Consider the following 22,745-nt stretch of genomic DNA (forward strand, 5'->3'; position numbering starts at 1 on the left):
CAATGTGTGTGTTAATGTATGTTCCAGCATCACGGCTAACGATATTAACATGAATCTTGGCACACATGTTTCTTCAACAACAAACAGGATAGGTAATTTAACCCATAATCACCCCCATTTGCCAGTCCCATACAAGTGTATGGGAAATACAGTACAGACCAAAAGTTTGGACACACCTTCTCATTCAGAGTTTTCTTTATTTTCATGACTTTGAAAATTGTAGATTCACACTGAAGGCATCAAAATTATGAATTAACACATGTGGAATTATATACATAACAAAAAAGTGTGAAACAACTGAAAATATGTCATATTCTAGGTTCTTCAAAGTAGCCACCTTTTGCTTTGATTACTGCTTTGCACACTCATTCTCTTGATGAGCTTCAAGAAGTAGTCACCTGAAATGGTCTTCCAACAGTCTTGAAGGAGTTCCCAGAGATGCTTAGCACTTGTTGGCCCTTTTGCCTTCACTCTGCAGTCCAGCTCACCCCAAACCATCTCGATTGGGTTCAGGTCCGGTGACTGTGGAGGCCAGGTCATCTGGCACAGCACCCCATCCCTCTCCTTCTTGGTCAAATAGTCCTTACACAGCCTGGAGGTGTGTTTGGGGTCATTATCCTGTTGAAAATAAATTATGGTCCAACTAAACGCAAACCTGATGGAATAGCATGCCGCTGCAAGATGCTGTGGTAGACATGCTGATTCAGTATGCCTTCAATTTTGAATAAATCCACAACACAACAGTGTCACCAGCAAAGCACCATCACACCTCCTCCACACCAGAACACCTGTGAAGTGAAAACCATTTCAGGTGACTACCTCTTGAAGCTCATCAAGAGAATGCCAAGAGTGTGCAAAGCAGTAATCAAAGCAAAAGGTGGCTACTTTGAAGAACCTAGAATATGACATATTTTCAGTTGTTTCACACTTTTTTGTTATGTATATCATTCCACATGTGTTAATTCTTAGTTTTGATGCCTTCAGTGTGAATCTACAATTTTCATAGTCATGAAAATAAAGAAAACTCTGAGAAGATGTGTCCAAACTTTTGGTCTGTACTGTATATGTTTCTGCATAACTTCCAAACAGCTGGAGATATTTTGATAATACTTGGTCACATGTTACTTATATGTCCACTTAAAATATAGGATAGTTGATTTAACCCTTAACTACCCCCATTTGTGAGGGTCGGGTTTTTTGTTTAAAGTCCCATGCAAATCAATGGGAAATATATGTTCCCACATAACTTCCGTACGGCTGGAGATATTTCAATACCTGGTATACATATTAAAGGTCGAGATAGGAGGACGGGATAGGAGGTCAAGATAGGAGGATGGGATAGGAGGTCGAAATTGGAGGACGTGATAGGAGGTCGAGATAGGATGACTGGATATAAGGACGGGAAAGAAGGTCGGGATAGGATGACGGAAGAGGAGGTCGGGATAGAAGGACGGGATATGAAGTCAAAAGCTTCCTCCTTTGTTTATTTTCCTCCCCAACAAGGATTACGAAGGAAAAACCGGGCAATGCCGGGGACTCCACTAATATATATATATATATATATATATATATATATATATATATATATATATAGCAAATCACGCCCAGTCCCACAAAGTCACGTCCCCTTCTATTCTCTGCTTACAATATCTTCATCACAAAATTAGTCCCACCCGAGAACAGGATATGAGGTCGGGACATGAGGACGTGACAGGAGGATGGGATATGGGGATAGGATGTGACAACAATATATGAACATGGGATAGGAAGTCAAAAGCTTCCTCCTTTATTGAAGTGAGATAATGTTGACGAAAGCGGTGCTGTCCCCTCAGCAAAGGCAGCATAACATAGGTGACAGAATCTCTTCAAATTACTGTGGCCCTTCAGAATGATTTAATCTGACATGTGGCCCTGAGACCAGAAAAGATAAACTCTTGAAGACAATGCTGCAGCTCCACTGAAATTTGCAAGTAAATCTATAAGAACCTGCTTTAGGCAGGGTGGTCCTGTTGGCTTAGCAACCATATGCCAGATGCCACTCCAGCAACGCTTGTGAATGATTCCTCTGCAGGACAGGCTTATAGAATAGTATAAATGCAAAGGAAGCTAGAACACGTTGGTGGAAGATGTATTTTCTAGCATCTTTTGCAGGAAGATGGCAATGTATGCATAATGGATTCTGCCAGAATGAAAAATGTAATTTCTTTTAGCGGAACGTCCGCTGCTGAAATTCCGTAGTGTGCATTGTGCAGTGAAATCCCATTGACCACAATGGGATCCTGCTACACCGGAATTACTGACTGAAATTCCTTAGCAAAATTCCGGTCTTACATTCCGTAATGTGAACCCGACGTAATAGTCTTCAACTGCATACACAATAGGGGAGATAAACAAAAGTGTGTGCTCCAATTTTTGAAAACATTAGAAAGATTTTTAGAACAAAGTGGACATCCTCAACAAGGAGCAGGGCTTACTAGAGTGGGTGTGGCATAAATGCAACAACAATGCATTACTTTTTGGCTTAAAAGTGAGCAGTGGTCTAAAACTTAGACTAGACAGTTTTAAAGATCTGTGAAAACAGTAGACAAAGAAAAGGGGAATAGTATAATACTGTAAGGTCAAAGTATATCCCCTATGTGTGCACGGGCATCCAGATGTGAACTCCATAAACTATATACAAAAAAAACCAAAAAGAACAATCAGTCACTTATTTACAAATCACGTGTCATAACAATAAGTTTATTAAACATATACATGTAAAATATGGACAATATTAAAAGGTACAAAAAGGAGGAATACAACACCAAAAAGGGCGATATCACTGACCCTGCAAATTAAACATGCGTCACTAAAGTATAAATTAGTAATTTTGCTGCTATAGCTGTGACCTAACAAGAAAAATAAATAATAGTAATATTAATATGCTTTGACAACAGTAAATAGGAAGGAAAGATAAACCTACCCTGTAAATATTCAAGTGAGGATAAAGTGCCAAACGGTATAAAGTGGTAAGTACAATGCCAAAAGTGAAACTAAGCTAACAATGCTGATACAGGCCTATTAAAATGTAGCAAAATGGAGAAATGGTGTTAAGGGATAGCGCCACTCCAACGCACGTTTCGGTATGTACTCTTTGTCTGGAAGTGAAGGAGACGAAGCGAAACGTGCGTTGGAGTGGCGCTATCCTGGCCCCTAACATCATTCCTCCATTTTGCTACATTTTAATAGGTATGTATCAGCATTAGCTTAGTTTCACTTTTAGGATTGTACCTACCACTTTATACTGTTTGGCACTTTCTCACTTGAGTATTTACAGGGTAGATTTATCTTTCCTCCCTATTTACTGTTGTCACAGTATATTAGTATTCCTATTTAATTTTTCTTGTTACAAATTTTGCTGCTATAGCTCTGACCTAATTTGTACTTTAGTGATGCATGTTTAATATGCAGGGCCGGTAAATCGCCTTTTTTGGTGTTGTATTCCTCCTTTTTTTGTACCTTTTTAATATTGTCCATATTTTACATCAGGGGTCTCAAACTCAAATTATCCGGGGGCCACTGGAGTTAGCAGCTGGGTGAGGCTGGGCCGCATCCGCCCATTACATATAATGCCCTCATCATACGCCCCTCATCATCCACCAGCAACACCCTCCACCAGCAGTAGCAACCCCATCACCCGGCAGCGACCCCCCCATTCCCCCTACCCCGTGTAGTAATAGCATGAGCTGACGGATGATGGGGGTGCTACTTCTGGGGGTTCCCTACATTAGGTAGGCAGCAGGTTCCCCGCATGAGGTAGGCAGCAGGTTCCCCGCATGAGGTAGGCAGCAGGTTCCCCGCATGAGGTACACACACACAGACAGACAGACAGACAGACACCCACACATGCACACACACATAGACAGACGCACACACATAGACAGACAGACACACACGCGCGCACGCACACACATAGACAGACAGATGCACACACAACCTTACCTGTACTGCACTTCTCCGGAGTAGTAAAGAAAACTGTGTCTTGAAGCGTTCTGTGTCCCGAATAGCTGAGGAAAGTGCTGAGTCACTGTGATTGGTTGATGGGGGGGCGTGTGCAGTCTCTGCTCAGGACACAGAACTGCTTCAAGACACAGTTTTCCTCACTACATACCTGGCGCGGGCCACAAACTTTCGTTCTGCGGGCCGCAAATGGCCCGCGGGTCGGTAGTTTGAGACCCCTGTTTTACATGTATATGTTTAATAAGCTTATTGACGTTATGAAACGTGATTTGTAAATACGTTTTAAAGATCTGTTAGATTTTTAACAGTAGCTCAGGCTGTTTTGAATATCTGATGCACTGTTAGTCTTAAAACTTTTGGCCATGACTGTAGACATTCTGAAACAAAATTTTTTTCACAAAGTTTACTACTCCAGTGTTTTTTTTTATCTGTTAGATAACGGCTTTTATCTAAGCTTCATGTCTCTGATGTGGGGTCTTCCCCGGATACTCACAGAGCCGACCTGAAATAATCTGGACTTTACAACATCTTTACAGCCGGATCTATGTTATCATATTGTAACCTGGTCTTTTTAATATGTAATGACTGTTTATTATTCTATGTACTTTTATTTTTTTATTCTTAAATATCTGTTTTAAAGAAAAATTATTTAATAAAAAAAACAGTTATAAAAAAAAAAAAAAAAATTATACGGATTTCATTAGTTAAGGTTCTGTTGGCAGATACATCAAGTTTATGCGAAGACCCAAGGAGATTTATTAATGTATTTTAGAGCAGTTTCAAAGGCAATTTCAGTTTTCACTTTGCAGTGGTAATAAATTTACCAAGTGAGAATGTCGCACAAAAAGTCATAGACCCATATGTGCGACAGACCTGGCTTACAAAACAAACAGGCCTACCACAACTCCCAGTGGAGAATTTGAAATCTGTGTCAGCCCAGCAAGGAAAGAGTTAGCCTTTGGTTGGTTGGAAATAATGAGGGTTGTAGTTTACCAACAGCTGTCTTTGAATGATGAGAGTTGTAGAATAGCAACAGCTGGAGGCTCTCTGTTTGCAAACACAATGCTTTGTGGGCATTCTCCCCAGGAAGAGCACCCTAAATCTACTAACCCATTTTTTTGTGTTTTTCTTTTCTCCTTGTTAAAATCCGTATATGCAGAGGGCTACGTTGATGATCAGTTGTTTTTTCATTCAGTAAAATGGTTAACGTGTTATTTTTTTTAAAGGGTACCTCTCATCAAAAAAACTTTTGATATATTTTAGATTAATGCATGCAGAATAACTTTACAAGTGCATGTTATTAAAAAATATGCTTCTTTCTATTTAATTTTCCACTTTGAAGAAATGACCACTAGGGGTCTCCCTACCAGTCCTGGCAGCAAGCATTTCAGACTCATGCTGGAGTCCTAAACACTACGAGCTGCCAGTCTGCTTTGTTCACAAAGGAGAACACTCAGAGCTGCCAGCCTGCTTTGTTCACAGCCTGTTTGGCTGTGAACAAAGCAGGCTGGCAGCTCTGAGTGTTTAGGACTCCAGCATGAGTCAGAAATACTTGCTGACAGGACTGATCGGGAAAAATACAATAGAAAGAAGCATATTTTTCATTAACATGCTATTGGAAAGTTATTCAACATTCATTAATCTAAAATATATCAAAAGTTTATTTGATGAGAGGTACCCTTTAAATTTACTTTGTAGGCTTAGTAGTGCAAGTCGTCTGATAGACTGAGTCCATTACTAAGCCGGGGTTTAGCATTAGCCACATAAACAGCTAGCGCTAACCCCCAATTATTACCCTGGTACCCACCCACCAAAGGGGTATCGGGAAGAGCCGGTACAAACGGGCCCGTAGCGTCAAAAATGGTGCTCCTGGGCCTAGACAGTAACAGACTGGTGTTATTTAGGCTAGGGAGGGCCAATAACAATGGAACCACACTTCCCCCCCCCCCCATTTATTCCCCGTATTTTAATTCTCAGCTAGGTACCAACCAAACTGCAACAGCCTGACATTACCAGGGTGGGCGAGGACCATTGTTATTCTCCCTTCTTAGCCTAAATAACGCCGGACTGTTACCGCCTATGGCCAGAAATGCCATTTTTGACAATCTGTGCCTGTAGGGACAGTCTTTTCCTGGTACCCCTGTGGAGGTGGTAATTGGGGTAATAATTGTCCCAGTTAATTATTGGACTCTGGTCTATAAGAGTGCTTCCACTACTAACCCTGTTTAGTAAATGTAAAAAAAAAAAATCATGTTAAATCACTACAAAAAAAGAAATAAATCTCCCCCACAAGCACTTGTTAATAATTTTTTCTCGGACGCCACATTGGGGGACACAGAGACCATGGGTATTATGCTGCTGTCCACTAGGAGGCTGACACTAGGCAAAAAAAAAAAGCCTGCTCCTCCCAGCAGGATATACCTGTCTACAGGCACTCAGCTAATCAATTTTAGCTTAGTGTCAGTAGATGGCAGACACAGGCTCTCTCCAGACCTGGTCTTTTCTCTTTATTTTCTTGCTAGGGATGTCTAGTTATTTTTTTTTCCTTAGTTATTTTTCTAGGTTGGTCGACAGGAGCATGGCACTACCTGATCGCCCACATGTGACAAAGGGGCACGGTGCAAAGAAGTATGGGCCGTCGACCCCTTCTCACCTACAGTCAACACCTGGCGGTAGCACCCTGGGTTCAGGTCCCCCCACTTGCCCCTGCCTGCCTCGCTATGGCAGCTTGGCGTGATGCAGCGTGGCCTTAGCTGACTGAAGACTTCTGGGTGAGTATAGGAAGATGGAGTTCATGGGTGAGTATCAACTTCATTTCTCCCCCCCTTCTCATCCTCTCTCCCTTGTGCTCATCCCAGGGGTCCCCCTTCTCTATGGTGCACAGCCGCCATTACACATGGCTGTGCTGGCTGGTCCCCTCGTGGCCTCTGGCGCGCCACATGGAGGGTATGGTCTGTTTTTTTTTTTTTTTTTTGCTTATGTCGCATGGCGGGTGACTGGTAGGCCTGTTTCTGCGGGTTCAGTGCACCCCACATATTGGAGTGTTTGGCTTTTGCTCCATGTATTGCAGCACCAGCCATGTGCATTGTACCATCAGGCTCACATAAGCCGTGGACCTAGAGTCCGCACTAGGTGCTTCTAGCCCCTGTTCCAGAGTGACCTTTTTAGTTTTTTTTCGGGCTTTCCCTTGCACCCCATTGGTCACCTTCGCTGAGGTATGCAGTTTTGCCCAAGGTTCAGTCTTTGGGACAGTAACCTGCGTTGCTCGCCAGGGGCTGCTCAGTGGTAAACGCTGTTGCCTTGCAAAGCTGGGGTCTGGGGTTTAGATCCCACTAAGGATATAGATGTTCTCTGCATGTTTGCACGGGGAGTAACATTATGCCTGTTCCCTTCTCCATCGGCCACCCTTACTGCATCCACCACGTCTGCAGTCCCAGTGTTCAACTTCCTGAGTGAAGTGACTGACGGGGTCCCTGTTTGGGCAATGGACTCTTTGCGATCTCCTCTTGGGTGGTTGTGGTCTTCTCCAACGCTCACGTAGGGGACATGCTGTCTGCCGCAGTTTCTATTCCGGTACTCCACTGTGTGTGATAGTAGACCGCTGTACAATGGCCCCTCTACACCATCCATGGATGTTGGATCATCTGCCGCAGCTGCTGTTCCTGTATTCCCACTCTGAGTGAGAATTGACCGATGTACCATGGGCCCTTTACACCATCCATAGAGGTTGGTTCGTCTGCCGCAGCTACTATTCCTGTACTCTACTGTGAGTGAGAGTTGACCGTTGTACCCTGGAGCTTCTACACCATCCTTAGAGGTTGAGATGTCTGCCGCACCCACGGATGCTGCTTCGGTACCCTGCTATATTTCAAAGTTGACTTGTTCTTAAACCCTCTCACTGCCCATGGAGGATGTGATATCTGTCGCATCCACGGCTGCACCACGGCATGCTGGTGTTGTCAGGAGGGTGTCCCTCCATGCTCCCAGGTTTCCCCAACGTCCATGGAGCATGCTTTCCACCACATCTGTGGCTGAATTCTGGATCCTGTTTCCGGTAGGAGACAACCAAATTTGTGTCTCTGCAGGTGCAATGGACCTTCTATGGCAGCAGCAATCGCTTACATGGGTGACGTCCCATTGGTTTGTGGTAGCACAAGGGATCCAGTGGGTGACCTTGTATATTACTAAGACGCTCTCTGACATGGCATCCTCATTCCCTCCTCCCCCCAAGGGAGGGGAGTATCATTGGCTTTCCAGTACCATTGCTGAGGTGCATTCATGTCAAGGTTTAGTTGTCCCAACTCTGGCCCATCCAGGGCTTACATTCCCCACCCCAGGGGTGGTGCTTTAGTGGGTTAGGTATTTTCCTTCTATGGACGGGGGGGGGGGGGGGGGTATTAGTGGTCTGGCTACGCACTACTATTGCCTCCTATGGGATGCCTTTAGTTGCTCATACCGTCTTGGCACCCCCTTGGGTGGAAGCCATCCTGGTGGTTCTTTTGCTTCCCTCTGGATGTGAGGGCTCTGTTCTCTGCTCATACTCTCTAGCGATCTTTCTGCTGAGAGGGTCTCTAGGTCTTCCACTTGTGGCTTTTCTGTTCAGGTTGCCTCTGGCTCCTCGACAGTCTCGACTGTGGCAAGTCCATCCTCCTTTTTGGAGTGTGTCGCTTGTACTGTGCTGGCCCGCCAGTCTGGGTGGGCACCCTTCCATGCCCTGGTCATGTCTTCTTTACCTCGCCTTGTTGCTTTGGTTAGGTTGACATCTCGCTGGGTCCCCTCTGTCTTCCTCTCTTTGACTGTCCTTCTGTGATGTTACTCTCTTGGTCATCCAGACCGTCCCGCCATTGGAATTCCCCACTTGATTGGCCTTGTCTGTATCCTACTCTCTTGTGTCTGCAAGTGTCGGGTGGTATGGTGGCCTCGGGCTGGGGTGCCTTTTTCTCATGGCCGCTGTTCTCCTTGCCTTGGGTTCTCTTCCAGGTGGCCTTTCCATGCCATGCGCTCCGGAGTGGTTATTTGTGAGGCTTATACCATTCCAGGGGTTCGTCTCTGGCCTTGGCGGGGTTCCGGTCCCACTCTTCTCCGCAGAGGTGGTCTTTGTTCGCCGCTCCATGCCCTGCCCCGGCCTGGGTGCTTATCGGCCGGAGTGTTTACTGCTTGATGTTCTCTGCATTTCCTGTTTTGGGACTCTAGGATCCCTCCATTTCTTCATGGATATGGGATTCTCTGTTTCTTTGGGCGGCGGCTCCAATGTTCCGGACGGCTCTGCTCCTTTCCTACGGTTTATCTGCGTTCCTCTTTCTCCTTCCGAAGTGGGAGGGGCCCAGATAGTAGGGTCTCGGGGTAGGGGGCCTTCCGGTCGTTCAGGTTGCCCAGTCTGGCCGTTGCATGCGTCTTGAACACGCGTAGTCCGCCTGCTCGCATTTTGTTTCCGGCTCTCTTGGCTATGCGGCGTACTCTTGGGTTATCTTCCACCCAGTTTTTACTTTAGGATTGAGGATTTTTGTCTGGACCTTTCAGTTCGGGTAGTTGCAGCTTGCCCTGGCCTTCTTCCTGGTCAGTTTCTTCATGTACTCGGGACTGTACATGAGTCTTGCCTTCTTGCAGAGCGTGCCCAGCTGTTTTTCTATTTCCATTCTCTCTCCTCAGCCTCTGTCCTGCGGTTGGCCTCCTGTCAGGACTTTCCTTTCATGCCTCCCCTGCATGTTTCTCTTCTGGAAGGGGGGTTTCCTCACCATGTTTGCCTTGCTTAGATGAATCTCTGCATTAGGGGTTTTCTTATCTCTCTTCCGCATTTGGGCCAGGTCTCGGTGGTCCTGTGTCTTTTCATCGGAAGGGTTTTCTGCTCTCCTGCCAGGATGGGTTTGTCCCGGCAGGCCTCCAGGGGGACTATTTGTTGTCTTATTTGGTCGGTAGTCGGACCTCTGTCTCTACACAGCTCCTTCCTTTTGGGTCCTGTCTCGCCCATCATGTTTTGTGGGGCTTCCGGGTGGTTGGTTGCCGGGTTCCTCTGGGCCTTGTCCACTTTCTTGGGTGACTGGTTATGGCTCGGTCTCTGGCCTGACCTTCCCTGGGGGTTGTTTTTCACACCCCAGGGACTGCTTTGTGTCCCCAATGAGGTGTCCAAGAAAATATTTTTTGGTACTCACCGTAAAATCTCTCTCGTAGCCTTCATTGGGGGACACAGCACCCCACCAATTTATGGTTACCTGGTTAGGTTGTTTGTTGCCTGTTAATCACTTTTGATGTCCTTCGGGCGTTTTCTCTTTTTGTCATTTGGCTTCTACTGCTTTGTGACACAACTGATTAGCTCTGTGCCTGTAGGGGGGTATATCCTTCTGGGAGGTGCAGACTCTTTTTTTTGCCTAGTGTCAGCAGCATAATACCCATGGTCTCTGTGTCCCCCAATGAAGGCTACGAGAAAGATATTTTACGGTGAGTACAAAAAAAAATCTCCTTATTGAAATGAAAAAGAAAATGCTGGTCATTGATGTAGTCCTCTGCATACACTGATCTAAAACAAGAAGAAAAGAAAAACACAAAATGGGTTAGTCAGGGGTGTAGAAATAAAAAAATAAAAAAAATACTTGTCCATGGGACTAAAGCAGAACGCAATCTTGTCCCTCAAGAAAATCCACTTGTCCTGGTTTTTAAAAAAAATAGTACGATCCCCCCACTAGACCACCAGGGATGGATATAAGATCCCTTTAGACACTGCTGTCAACTTAGACAGCGGTGATCTAATGGTTTAATTGCGGCCACAGCGATCGCAGCATGCCAGGCTATTAGCGGTGGGAGAGCTGTAGCTCCTTTTACGCCCGAGGCAACCACAGAAAAGTCTAGATATAACTTTTTGATCACCTTATAAAAAAATTCTCATGAAGTGACCAAAAATTTGCAATTCTGGACAATTTTGTACATTTACACCGTTCACCGTACGGTTTAATTAACATTATATTTTAATAGTCTGGACATTTCCACATGCAGCGATACCACTTATGTTTATTTTTGTACATTATTTTTATTTAAAGAAAATTGGAAACTTTTATTAGGAAAGGGGCTTATTCACATATATATATACGCACTTTTTAAAATATTTTAATCACTATTTTTCAGTCTCAATAGGGACTTATGTGTTACTCGGGTGTTCTGCTTCTCCAGTTTATGTGGTGCATTTTGCATTTAGTTACTATATAACTACAACTCCCAGCATGCCCTGATACAGCCTATGGTTGTGTGGGTGTTGCAGCATGTTGCACTGTATAGTAGTACAGTTAAGGTTATTGTGTAACATGCTGGGAGTTGTAGTTTTGGTTTGTGTCAGCTGCAGAGCCATAGGCTGTGTCAAGGAATACTGGGAATTGCTGTAGTAACTACAACTCCCAGCATGGCCTGATGCAGCCTATAGCTCTGCTGCTGCCCCGAACCAAAACTACAACTCCCAGCATGTTGCACTTTATAGTTCTACAGTTTAGGTTATGGTGTAACATGCTGGAAGTTGTAGTTTTGGTTCGGGCGTGTTTGCGTGCATCCGTGGGGCTCTTGGTCGGTGGGCGAGTATGAAGGGGCGGGATTCTAGTGGTGCAATTTAGTGCGGGTGACCAGAAGCCACTAAAAATAAAAATTAGATGGCACAACTGGCGGTAGTGACAGTCCGCTCCTATACAAAACATTCATGCATACATGTATCATACATGCACCAGCCACTGCCCCCCACATCATACATTACATACACACATCAGATACATCATACATACACCCGCCACTGCCCCCCACATCATACATTACATACACACATCAGATACATCATACATACACCCGCCACTGCCCCCCACATCATACATTACATACACACATCAGATACATCATACATACACTCACATCATACATACACCCGCCACTGCCCCCCCCCCACATCATACATACACTCACATCATACATACACCCGCCACTGCCCACCCCACATCATACATCACACTTAGACATCATACACACATTACATACATCACACATACACTCACACCATACATATACAACCACCCTTCCTGCCGCCCGTATTCTCGGTCTCCTCACCTGAGCTGGCCATAAGTGGACATCAGAACTGTAGTCACACCGGCGGTGTGAGGTGAGATTTCCATCCCCCCCCCCCCCCCCCCCGCTCTGTGTTTTCCCCGTGCAAACTAGCAACCTCCGAGTGGTGGATTAGGTCCTGTGGAGACAGAACAGGGGGAGGGGTAGAGCTGTGTACCGAGATGTCTACATCCTCTCACCCTGCTGTGTCTTCTGAGCTGCGTACTCCATCCTCCGGGAGGGGAGATAAGGGTGCGTGGCTTAATTATGTAACGCAAACGTGCGATCTTGGGCTCTGCGGTCAGCTGGGGGCCGCCTCCCCCTCCATAGACTGAGCGCCGGTGTGAGGGGCAGACTTGCATCAGCTCCTGCGCCTCAGACCGGCATTAAAGAAAAATAAGGGGGAAGTCGGTCTGTCCCTGATTGCCCGATACAGGGCTAAATCTCTGAAAAATTCACCTGCCCGAAGCCCAAAACTACTTGTCCTGGGAGTTGGGCGATAGGATTTCCACATCCCTGGGTTAGTACATTAAGGGGAAAAAAAAAAGTGGGAAAAAAATATGTAATATACATACACATTATGTGTATATATATATATAATTACTATATCATCGAATATTTTTTTTTACAACTTCGACAGAGTACAACATTCACATTGGAGGGAGGAATCATACAAAGTGATCTTGTGAATGAAGCAAAAAAAATAAAAACTACCCTGTGATAGCATTATAAGCTACTTCAAAACACACTTTCCAGAGAAATCAATGATAAATCTCCCCCTCAATATTTATTGTTGACCCTTCTGTTTTAAGACTCCTGCAGTTCACCCTGGCATGCTTTATATCATCTTCTAGGCCAAATCCTAACTGGTGGAGTTTCCTGGCTGTCAAGCCAAACTTTCATTGTTTTGTTCACGGAGCCACTTAGTTATCACTCTTGCCTTGATGTGTTGCTCCATCATGCTGGAAAAAGCTTTGTTTATCACCAAATTGCTAGGACTACACGTGAATGTGCCGTCTTAGACACCTATGCATTCCATGCAGACTCCGCACAAAGAATGATCATAGTAGTACCCTTGTATTTCTTATGCTTGATTTCACTTCTCCATAGATGGATTCACACAGCAGATTTGGTGGAGAATTGTTCATGCAGCTTGCAAAAACAAACATTAAAATTAATTGAGACTGATTTTTTAAAAGAGGTACTCCGGTGGAATATATATATTTTTTTTAATCAACTGGTGCCAGAAAGTTAAACAGATTTGTAAATTACTTCTATTAAATCTTAATCCTTCCAGTACTTATTAGCTGCTGAATACTACAGAGGAAATAGTTTTCTTTATGGAACACAGCTCTCTGCTGACATCTCTGTCCATAGCAGCATATGTTTGCCATGGGGATTTTCTCCTACTCTGGACAGTTCTTAAAATGGACAGAGATGTCAGCAGAGAGCACTGTGTTCCAAAAAGAAAACCATTTCCTGTGTAGTATTCAGCAGCTAATAAGTACTGGAAGGATTAAGATTTAATAGAAGTAATTTACAAATCTGTTTAACTTTCTGGCACCAGTTGATTTCAAATTTTTTTTCCACAGGAGTACCCCTTTAAGTTTTATAACTTTCACCAACTGCTATAGGTATAAGAAAGGATGTCCAGCACTTTAGTGGAAATTCTTTAACCCCTTAAGGACCACGGACGTACTCATACGTCCCTGCGCCCTGGGTCTTAAGGACCAGGGACGTACTCATACGTCCGTGGAAATTCCGGCCCCCGCCGGGCGGGGACCGGACCGGGGTGACTACAAATGCCCAGGGGCGGCGATCGGCGCAAATTGCAAGTGAATTCACACTTGCGATTTGCGCGATACCGGGTCATTCCGGGTCTATAGTGACCCGGAATTTAAGGGGGATCGCGGGTTTCTAAGACACCCAGGATCTCCCTGAAGCGATAGGATTGAGGTGGCAGGGTTGCCACCCCTCCTATCCCTGCTATTGGTGGTCTAGACGCGACCACCAATAGCAGATCGAGGGGGTTAACTTTCGTTTTCCCCGTCCTGCCCACCCACAATAGGCAGGGCAGGACGTGGAAACGACGGGGACCGGCGCCAATGATCCACTTACCGATCCGGGTGGGCGACTGAGATCGGCGGGCGGCGATGACGTGCGGCTGGATCCGACGGAAGCCGGTGAGTTGCCTAGCAACATCTGGAGGGTACAGTTTGAGACCATTATACAGTGGTCTCTTACTGTAGCCCTCCAGATGTTGCAAAACTACAACTCCCAGCATGCCCAGACAGCTGTTTGGGCATGCTGGGAGTTGTAGTTTTGCAACAGCTGGAGGGCTACAGTTTGAGACCACTATAGGGTAGTCTCTGAACTATAGCCCTCCAGATCTTGCAAAACTACAACTCCTAGCATGCCCACACAACTGTTTGCTGTCTGGGCCTGCTGGGATTTGTAGTTTTGCAGCATCTGGAGGGCCACAGTTTGCAGTGGTCTCTATACTGTAGCTCTCCAGATGTTGCAAACCTGCAAATCCCAGCATGCTGGGAGTTGTAGTTGCGATCCCTCCAGCTGTTGCATAACTTCATCTCCCAGCATGCCCTTCGGTGATCAGTACATGCTGGGAGTTGTAGTTTTGCAACAGCTGGAGGCACACTCTTTGGATAATATTGAGTTAGATAACAGAAACTAATTGGAAGTTTTCCAACCAGTGTGCCTCCAGCTGTTGCAAAAGTAGTTTTGAAACAGCTGGAGGTTTGCCCCCCCCCCCCCCCATGTGAACGTACAGGGTACATTCACACGGGCAGGCTTACAGTAAGTTTTCTGCTGCAGCGCAAACTCCTAGCAGGGAACTCACTGTAAACCTCCGCCAGTGTGAATGTACCCTAAAAACACTACACTACCACATAATAAAGGGTAAAACATATACACCCCCTTCCACTGTCTCTCCCCCCCAAATAAAAATTTAAAACGTATTGTAGAGCAGTGTTTCCAAAACGGAGCCTCCAGCTGTTGCAAAACAACAACTCCCAGCATTTCTGGACAGCCACTGACTGTCCAGGCATGCTGGGAGTTTAGCAACAGCTGGAAGCACCCTGTTTGGGCATCACTGGCGTACAATACCCCTATGCAATCCCTAATTTAGTCCTCAAATGCGCATGGCGCTCTCACTTTGGAGCCCTGCCGTATTTCAAGGCAACCGTTTAGGGCCACATATGGGGTATCGCCGTACTTGGGAGAAATTGTCTAACAAATTTTGGGGGCTTTTTCTCCTTTTACCCCTTATGAAAAGGTGAAGTTGGGGTCTACACCAGCATGTTAGTGTACATGCTGGTGTTGCCCTATACTTTTCATTTTGACAAGAGGTAAAAGGGAAAAAAGCCCCCCAAAATTTGTAATGTAATTTCTCCCGACTACGGAGATACTCCATATGTGGGCGCAAAGTGCTCTGGGGGCGCACAACAAGGCCCAGAAGGGAGAGTGCACCATGTACATTTGAGGTGATTTGCACAGGGGTCGCTAATTGTTACAGCGGTTTTGACAAATGCAAAAAAAGGAAACCCCACATGTGACCCCATTTCGGAAACTACACCCCTCACGGAATGTAATGAGGGGTGCAGTGAGCATTTACACCCCACTGGTGTCTGACAGATCTTTGGAATAGTGGGCTGTGCAAATTAAAAATTTTGTACAGCCCACTGTTCCAAAGATGTGACAGACCCCAGTAGGGGGTAAATGCTCACTGTACCCCTTGTTACGTTCCTCAAGGGGTCTAGTTTCCAAAATGGTATGCCATGTGGGGGTTATTTTGCTGCCCTGGCACCATAGGGGCTTCTTAAATGCAACATGCCCCCGAGCAAAATTTGCTAAATGTGAAAAAGCTAAATGTGACTCCTTCTCTTCTGAGCATTGTAGTTTGCCCATAGTGCACTTCAGGTCAACTTATGGGGTACCTCCATACTCAGAAGAGATGGGGTTACAAATCTTGGGGGTATTTTCTGCTATTAACCCTTGCAAAAATGTGAAATTTTGGGGGAAACACAGTGAAATTTTTTTTTTTACATATGCAAAAGTCGTGAAACACCTGTAGGGTATTAAGGCTCGCTTAATTCCTTGTTACGTTCCTCAAGGGGTCTAGTTTCCAAAATGGTATGGCATGTTTTTTTTTTGCTGTTGTGGTACCATAGGGGCTTCCTAAATGCAACATGCCCCCCAAAAACCATTTCAGAAAAACGTACTCTCCAAAATCCCCTTGTCGCTCCTTCCCTTCTGAGCCCGCCGAATACTTTACATAGACATATGAGGTATGTGCTTACTCGAGAGAAATTGGGCTACAAATATAAGTATACATTTTCTCCTTTTACCCCTTGTAAAAATAAAAAAAATTGGGTCTACAAGAACATGCGAGTGTAAAAAATGAAGATTGTGAATTTTCTCCTTCATTTTGCTGCTATTCCTGTGAAACACCTAATGACTGAATGTCATTTTGAATACTTTGGGGGGTGCAGTTTTTATAATGGGGTCATTTGTGGGGAATTTCTAAGATGTAGACCCTTCAAATCCACTTCAAACCTGAACTGGTCCCTGAAAAATAGTGAGTTTGAAAATTTTGTGAAAAATTGCTGCTGAATCAATTTTATGATGCAAACAAAGTAGACATATTGTATATGTGAATACAATTTTTTTTATTTGGAATATCCATTTCCTTACAAGCAGAGAGCTTCAAAGTTAGAAAAATTCTAAATTTTCGAATTTTTCATAAAATTTTGGGATTTTTCACCAAGAAATGATGCAAGTTACCAAAAAATGTTACCACTATGTTAAAGAAGAATATGTCACAAAAAAATAATCTCGGAGTCAGAATGATAACTAAAAGCATTCCAGAGTTATTAATGTGTAAAGTGACAGTGGTCAGATGTGCAAAAAACGCTCTGGTCCTAAGGTGTAAAATGGCCTGGTCCTTAAGGGGTTAATGCTGAAGCTTTATTAGAGATGAGATTCTTTCAACGTTGAGTGTAAAACACAGTAGGCGGTCTGTTTGTCTGTCAAAGTGATCATAGTCATCTGCTCTGAACAAGTCTGCTGTATGTGCATTCTTCTTACCAAACCTAGCTCCATAGCTTTCAGGTTGCTTTGACACAGCTAAACCTCGGCATCTCTTTATATGTCAGATGTTTTTGGCCAGAAAAGTTCTTTAAAGTAATCACTTATAATAGATGTTAACATAACCTTGGGATTGACAGCCTCAAACTAGGGTAAAGTTTATTACTTTAGGATAGTAAAATAAATGCTTGCAAAGATAAATACAGCCTTAAAAAATAATCTGAATAAACTCTTTGTTTTTCTAGTTATTGCTGGATTGGATGATGAAAATTGGCTATCACCCGATCCTTTATTCAATTTGCACACCTATGCCAAGATCTCCTCTACCACTGAAAGAGAATGTAACACTGGAAAATATTGGCATCACAAGGCACACAGCCTTAAATATTGAAGAAAGAGACCCATTGTGAATTTATATCCACGTTACCCTTATGTTTAGGGTATCAAAGGAGAAACCAATGACTTCTGCAGACTGATCCACCGTTTAAGTGGGAAATCAAGAACTTCTTTAAAATGATCAGTATTATGTGTATCCATGGTTACTTGTGATGAATTATTAGTGATTGTTGACCTGTCATAATCCAGCCCAGCTTTAGGCATTCTTGTGGCTGTTAGTGGTGGACGACAGATTTACCCAGTTAATGTTACACCTAGAGATGAGTGAACTAGAGATGAGCGAACTTACAGTAAATTCGATTCCTCACGAACTTCTCGGCTCGGCAGTTGATGACTTATCCTGCGTAAATTAGTTCAGCCTTCAGGTGCTCCGGTGGGGGCTGGAAAAGGTGGATACATTCCTAGGAAAGAGTCTCCTAGGAATGTATCCACCTTTTCCAGCCCACCGGAGCACCTGAAAGCTGAACTAATTTACGCAGGATAAGTCATCAACATCAACTGCCGAGCCGAGAAGTTCATGACGAATCGAATTTACTGTAAGTTCGCTCATCTCTAGTTACACCTATGAAAGGCAATGAGTGTTGTGTAAACAGCGCTATGCTGTTTACAATACTCCCATTAACCTGTTAAAGAGCTCGTGACCCCGCATCATAGCAGGTCAGTCCTGGCGACTTAATTGCCTCAACCCGTGGCTAATACCGGACAACACCGATCAAGGTATTAACCCCTTACACGCAGCGATCAAATTTAAGTCGGGCTGAACGGGATCGCCACAGTAGAACTGCTGTGTCCCGACCAGCTGAGAGGACACAAGGAGCGTCCCTACCTTCCTCCTCTGTGTCCAATCGCAATCTATTGCTCCATGCCCGAGATCCAGGCTGGAGCAGCAGAGCGCCGATAAAAATGATCTATGCTATGGCATAGCATTGATCATTTATATGGTGGCTATAAATGTGTGTGTAAAAAAAAAAAAAAAAAAAAAAAAAAAAAAAAAAAAAAGTTCCAGAGGTGCTACCTGTATCTATGGCACTTACATGGTATATCCACAGGGTATAACATAATATGTCCCAGATGACAATACTGCTTTAGATTGTGTTCACGTCAGCTGATTTGTTTGCAAATACACTGCAAGTTTGAATGGGGGTAGGCTCTCCGCTGACTTCAATGGGGTGTGTGGCGGATTTTTGTCAGGGAATCTTCAGTGGACAGCCAGCCTCCATTCAAACTCGTAGCGGTAAACACGTTGGGAGAGATTAATCAAAACCTGTGCAGAGGAGAAGTTGCCCATAGCAACCAGATTATTTCTTTCATTTTGTACAGGCCCTTTTTAAAATGAAAGAAGCGATCTGGTTGCTATGGGCAACCTTTCCTCTGCACAGGTTTTGATAAATCCCCGTTAAGTTTGCAACCAAAACCACCTGATGCGCGATGTCTTCTGGAGGTGAATGAAGGTAGTAGTGAGAGATTGTATATTCTGATAACTTCAAAACTAATTAACTTTGCTTTACTTCCTGTAAACTGCTGATATCTTTGAGTAATACAAATACCAAACTGTGGCTAATGCTCTAACTTATGATTTACTAATATATGGTAATTTTTACAGAGAAACTAAAGCCCTCAGTTCTTCCTGGTATCTTTTTCCAGGAACCCAACCAGACAGCTTCACAGGAGATTGATGCTATATCCTATTGGGGCAAGAGATAATAAAAGCCCCTTCCCTAGAAGATTGACAATTTCAAATCTTAAAGAATGCCAGATTAAAAATAGATACGTATAAGGGAGGCAAAATAGGCAGCTGTCATGGAGGATGCCTAAGGGGAGATTTATCATTGCCTTACTGACTTACTTATTGGCTGAAATTTTGCGCAAATTCAAAGCAATTTCAAAGTAGACCGCTTTGGCAAAAGTGACTGAAATGCAGTGGACAAGATTAATTAACTGCACAAAAATATTGTGCAAACATAAAAAAAAACACAAAATTCATTCATACCACCTTTTCCTTGCCTTAGAAAAATGACATCCTACATCAAGTTCTGAGGTTATTTTTCATTTGTACAAAACTTATCAGAGCCTTGCATCGTTTTGATAAGAACTGCAGAACTCCTCAATAGGGGCGCTAGCTCGAGGCTGCTCGAGTTGAATGTGCTTTCAGATCTTTTGGAAGAGGAAGACCCTAAATCTTGTAGCATTGACAAAGTTTTCTTGTTCAAATTATTGGAATTCTAAAGTATTTGAGGTATTATGGGAACATCTTCAATTTAAAAAGATATTATTAACTAATTTAAATAAAATCATATAGAAGTTAAATACAAGTGTCATAGACGTGTTTTCATGGTGCTTATTAATTAGACCTGTGACATTAGCCACTAGGATAAGCCTTGTTTCACATTTTGCAGCATAACTGATGGTTGTAATTTCCAAGCTAAAAGACTACACGTGATTTGATCTGCAGTCGGCATCTCTTCTCTACTGTGGGTTAATATCTTCACATTTGCAATTATTGAATAAATTTGTATGAAACAGAACTGCAGTATTTGATATCTCTAGTTTTATCAGACTCTGATGGGTTCACCATAAATAATTTCCCTCTACATTTCTTTACAAGTTTAAAAAGTACTAACCACACATGCTGGAGGTCTACAATTGAAAGTTTATTTGTTCAAATACACCAAAGTAGCGGCAAGCACTTTCTTGACAAATATACAGAAAAACGCACAATGTTATGGCAAACACTCAGGTCAATCTGTCCAATATCTTTTTTTTAAATAAAAGAAATAAAAATAAAGAGTGGATGGTTAGCTTGTGCATTTTCTTAAAAATAACTCCAAATGGTATATGTCATGCCAGCTGATCACTACAACTAAAATTTACAAATTAGGTGCAAAGGGGGATAAAGGCCTTGCAACTTCCCTTGTACCAACTGTTTACACAGTTCAGTAGGAAACATAAAACTTTTACAAATACGGCAGGCAAACTGACTAATGGACTGGCTATGCATTTTGTATTGAAATCCGCAGTCTCAAATTGTGCTAAATGCTTTATCAACAGTTTGGCACATTTTGGTCCATGATGGTGTCGTTGGGAATTTAAAGTGTACTTCGGGGACAGTAAGGACAGAGTGATCTAAAAGCTGATTTTGGGTGTTTAAAATTATTTTGGTTTTATTTGTTTGCATGTCTATATACAGACACATGTATGTAATTTAAATGCCAAGTATAATCGCACAGATGAAGGCAATGTGTAGAGATTGCTTATAGGAAATAGTCAGGAGTGCGTCGAGTAACATGCGGCTCTCCACGCCGAGGAGCAGGATCAAATTGAAGACTGCAGGGAGAAAAAAAATAAAAATATGATTTAACACAGCACTTTGAGAGAAAGAGACATAAAATGATACAAGTATGGGTTTTCTTGCACATAAGTCAGTCATAATATTTCAACAGAGTACCATACACCCTTTTATCAGAAATTGATGCATTTTCTGCTGTATAGACTTCAAAGTAGCAACCTGTACAAGCACAAGACCTTCAGGGTCATACCTTAGATAGATATGTGTGTATATATTCTCTCTATCTATATCTCGCTCCATTGGCCTTCCAAGTCTTTTCTTCACCCAAACATTTTTTGCCACCCAAAGCTTGCAATTTGTCGTCAGGCTACACAGCAGGAACCTCCGCCACAAGTTAGATACCACTGATCTATACAATGATTTGACGCCTGCTATAACATTACTGAATCAAGGTAAGTTTATGATACACAAAGCCACTTACAAGGAGTATTTAAGGGTGTCATCCAGTTCCATAATAGCTGCCTGATTTCCACAACGATAACAATAATTGGGTGCACTGAAAATGGTTACCACATTCCTGTCGTGGCACCAGTTGTAGCCCTGTAAAAAATTGCACGGAAAAGTTAGTTCAAGCAAGGTAGATAAAGTACATTTTATCTGTAGACACTAAAGTGTCTTAAGCAGAAAGTAACTTGAAAGGTTTTATAACTGTTTTGTTCCAGAACATCTTTTTCATTCAGTTTAAGTTTTATTCAAGTCCGAAAAATAACTTTGCACAAACTAACCCTGAAGACCCTGCACACAGTGCAAAAATGTCTCGGGAAGTGGATTGGTCTTAGTAAGGAATCCAAGATTCTGATAAAGACTAAATACTCATTTAAATGGAACAACTCACACAAATACCGTACTTTGATCTGCACTTGACTAGTGCTTCTAAACTCCTATACAGATGCAACTGCGTCCAACTGCTTGCCAGCATCCCACATGTTATGAAGGGCATACAATTGCATGCATAAGTATTCACCCCTTTAAGACTTTTTGCCCATTTTGCTTGTCAAAAACAGGAAATGCATAGTGCAATATACCTTGTGACAAGCACTAATGAGGAAAAAGTTAACATCTGTTGAAGCATAAGTATTTAATACTTAGTAGAGCCACCGTTTGCTGCAATTACAGCTTTGCATATTTACAGATTGACATTTTTGAATATTAGATGGAGATTGTAAAGAGCAATTTTCAAGTCTTGCTATAGATTCTTAATTGGATTTAGGTCTGGGCTTTCACTTGTCCAATTTAGTGCATTAACATACAGTATCTGGCATAAGAGAGTCCAATCTTCACACTTGACATTTTATTTTCTCTTCTCATGTCAAATCACTGAAGAAATGACCCTCTGCTACGATGTAAAGTGAGTGTACAGCCTATAAAACTGTTTAACCCCTTAAGGACCAAGGACGTACCAGTACGTCCTTGGTCCTGCTCCCGTGATATAACGCAGGGTTACACGGTAACCCCACATCATATCACGACGGGCCCGGCGTGATAATGAAGCCGGGACCCGCCGCTAATAGCGCGCGGCGCAGCGCGCTATTAACCCTTTAGCCACGCGCTCAGAGCTCAGCCACGCGGCTAAAAGTGAAATTAAAAACTGCCGGTTAGCTCAGTGGGCTGTTCGGGAAAGCCGCAGCGTCCCGCGGCATCCCGAACAGCTTACAGGACAGCAGGAGGGTCCCTACCTGCCTCCTCGCTGTCCGATCGCCGAATGACTGCTCAGTGCCTGAGATCCAGGCATGAGCAGTCAAGCGGCAGAATCATCGATCACTGGTTTCCTATGAGAAAGCAGTGATCAATGATGAAGATAAGTGTGTGCAGTGTTATAGGTCCCTATGGG

General features: G+C 43.5%; 2 protein-coding genes across 2 annotated transcripts in view; one reads left to right on the plus strand and one right to left on the minus strand.

Annotated features, from left to right (window-relative positions):
- The window catches only part of UBXN8 (UBX domain protein 8), a 68,224-nt gene extending 50,535 nt beyond the window's left edge, over nucleotides 1-17,689 (plus strand). Inside the window, exon 8 of the mRNA XM_056569382.1 lies at nucleotides 17,418-17,689. Within this exon, the coding sequence (XP_056425357.1) occupies nucleotides 17,418-17,582 (165 nt within the window). The 3' untranslated portion in view covers nucleotides 17,583-17,689. The remainder of the gene's footprint in view (nucleotides 1-17,417) is intronic.
- A 2,509-nt stretch (nucleotides 17,690-20,198) lies between these two features.
- The window catches only part of PPP2CB (protein phosphatase 2 catalytic subunit beta), a 48,279-nt gene continuing 45,732 nt past the window's right edge, over nucleotides 20,199-22,745 (minus strand). The window contains exons 6-7 of the mRNA XM_056569425.1: nucleotides 21,336-21,454; nucleotides 20,199-20,892 (exon numbers count right to left, since the gene is read on the minus strand). Of these exons, the coding sequence (XP_056425400.1) occupies nucleotides 20,820-20,892; nucleotides 21,336-21,454 (192 nt within the window). The 3' untranslated portion in view covers nucleotides 20,199-20,819. The remainder of the gene's footprint in view (nucleotides 20,893-21,335; nucleotides 21,455-22,745) is intronic.

The sequence above is a fragment of the Hyla sarda genome, chromosome 1, assembly GCF_029499605.1.
Source record: "Hyla sarda isolate aHylSar1 chromosome 1, aHylSar1.hap1, whole genome shotgun sequence".
NCBI lineage: Eukaryota > Metazoa > Chordata > Amphibia > Anura > Hylidae > Hyla > Hyla sarda.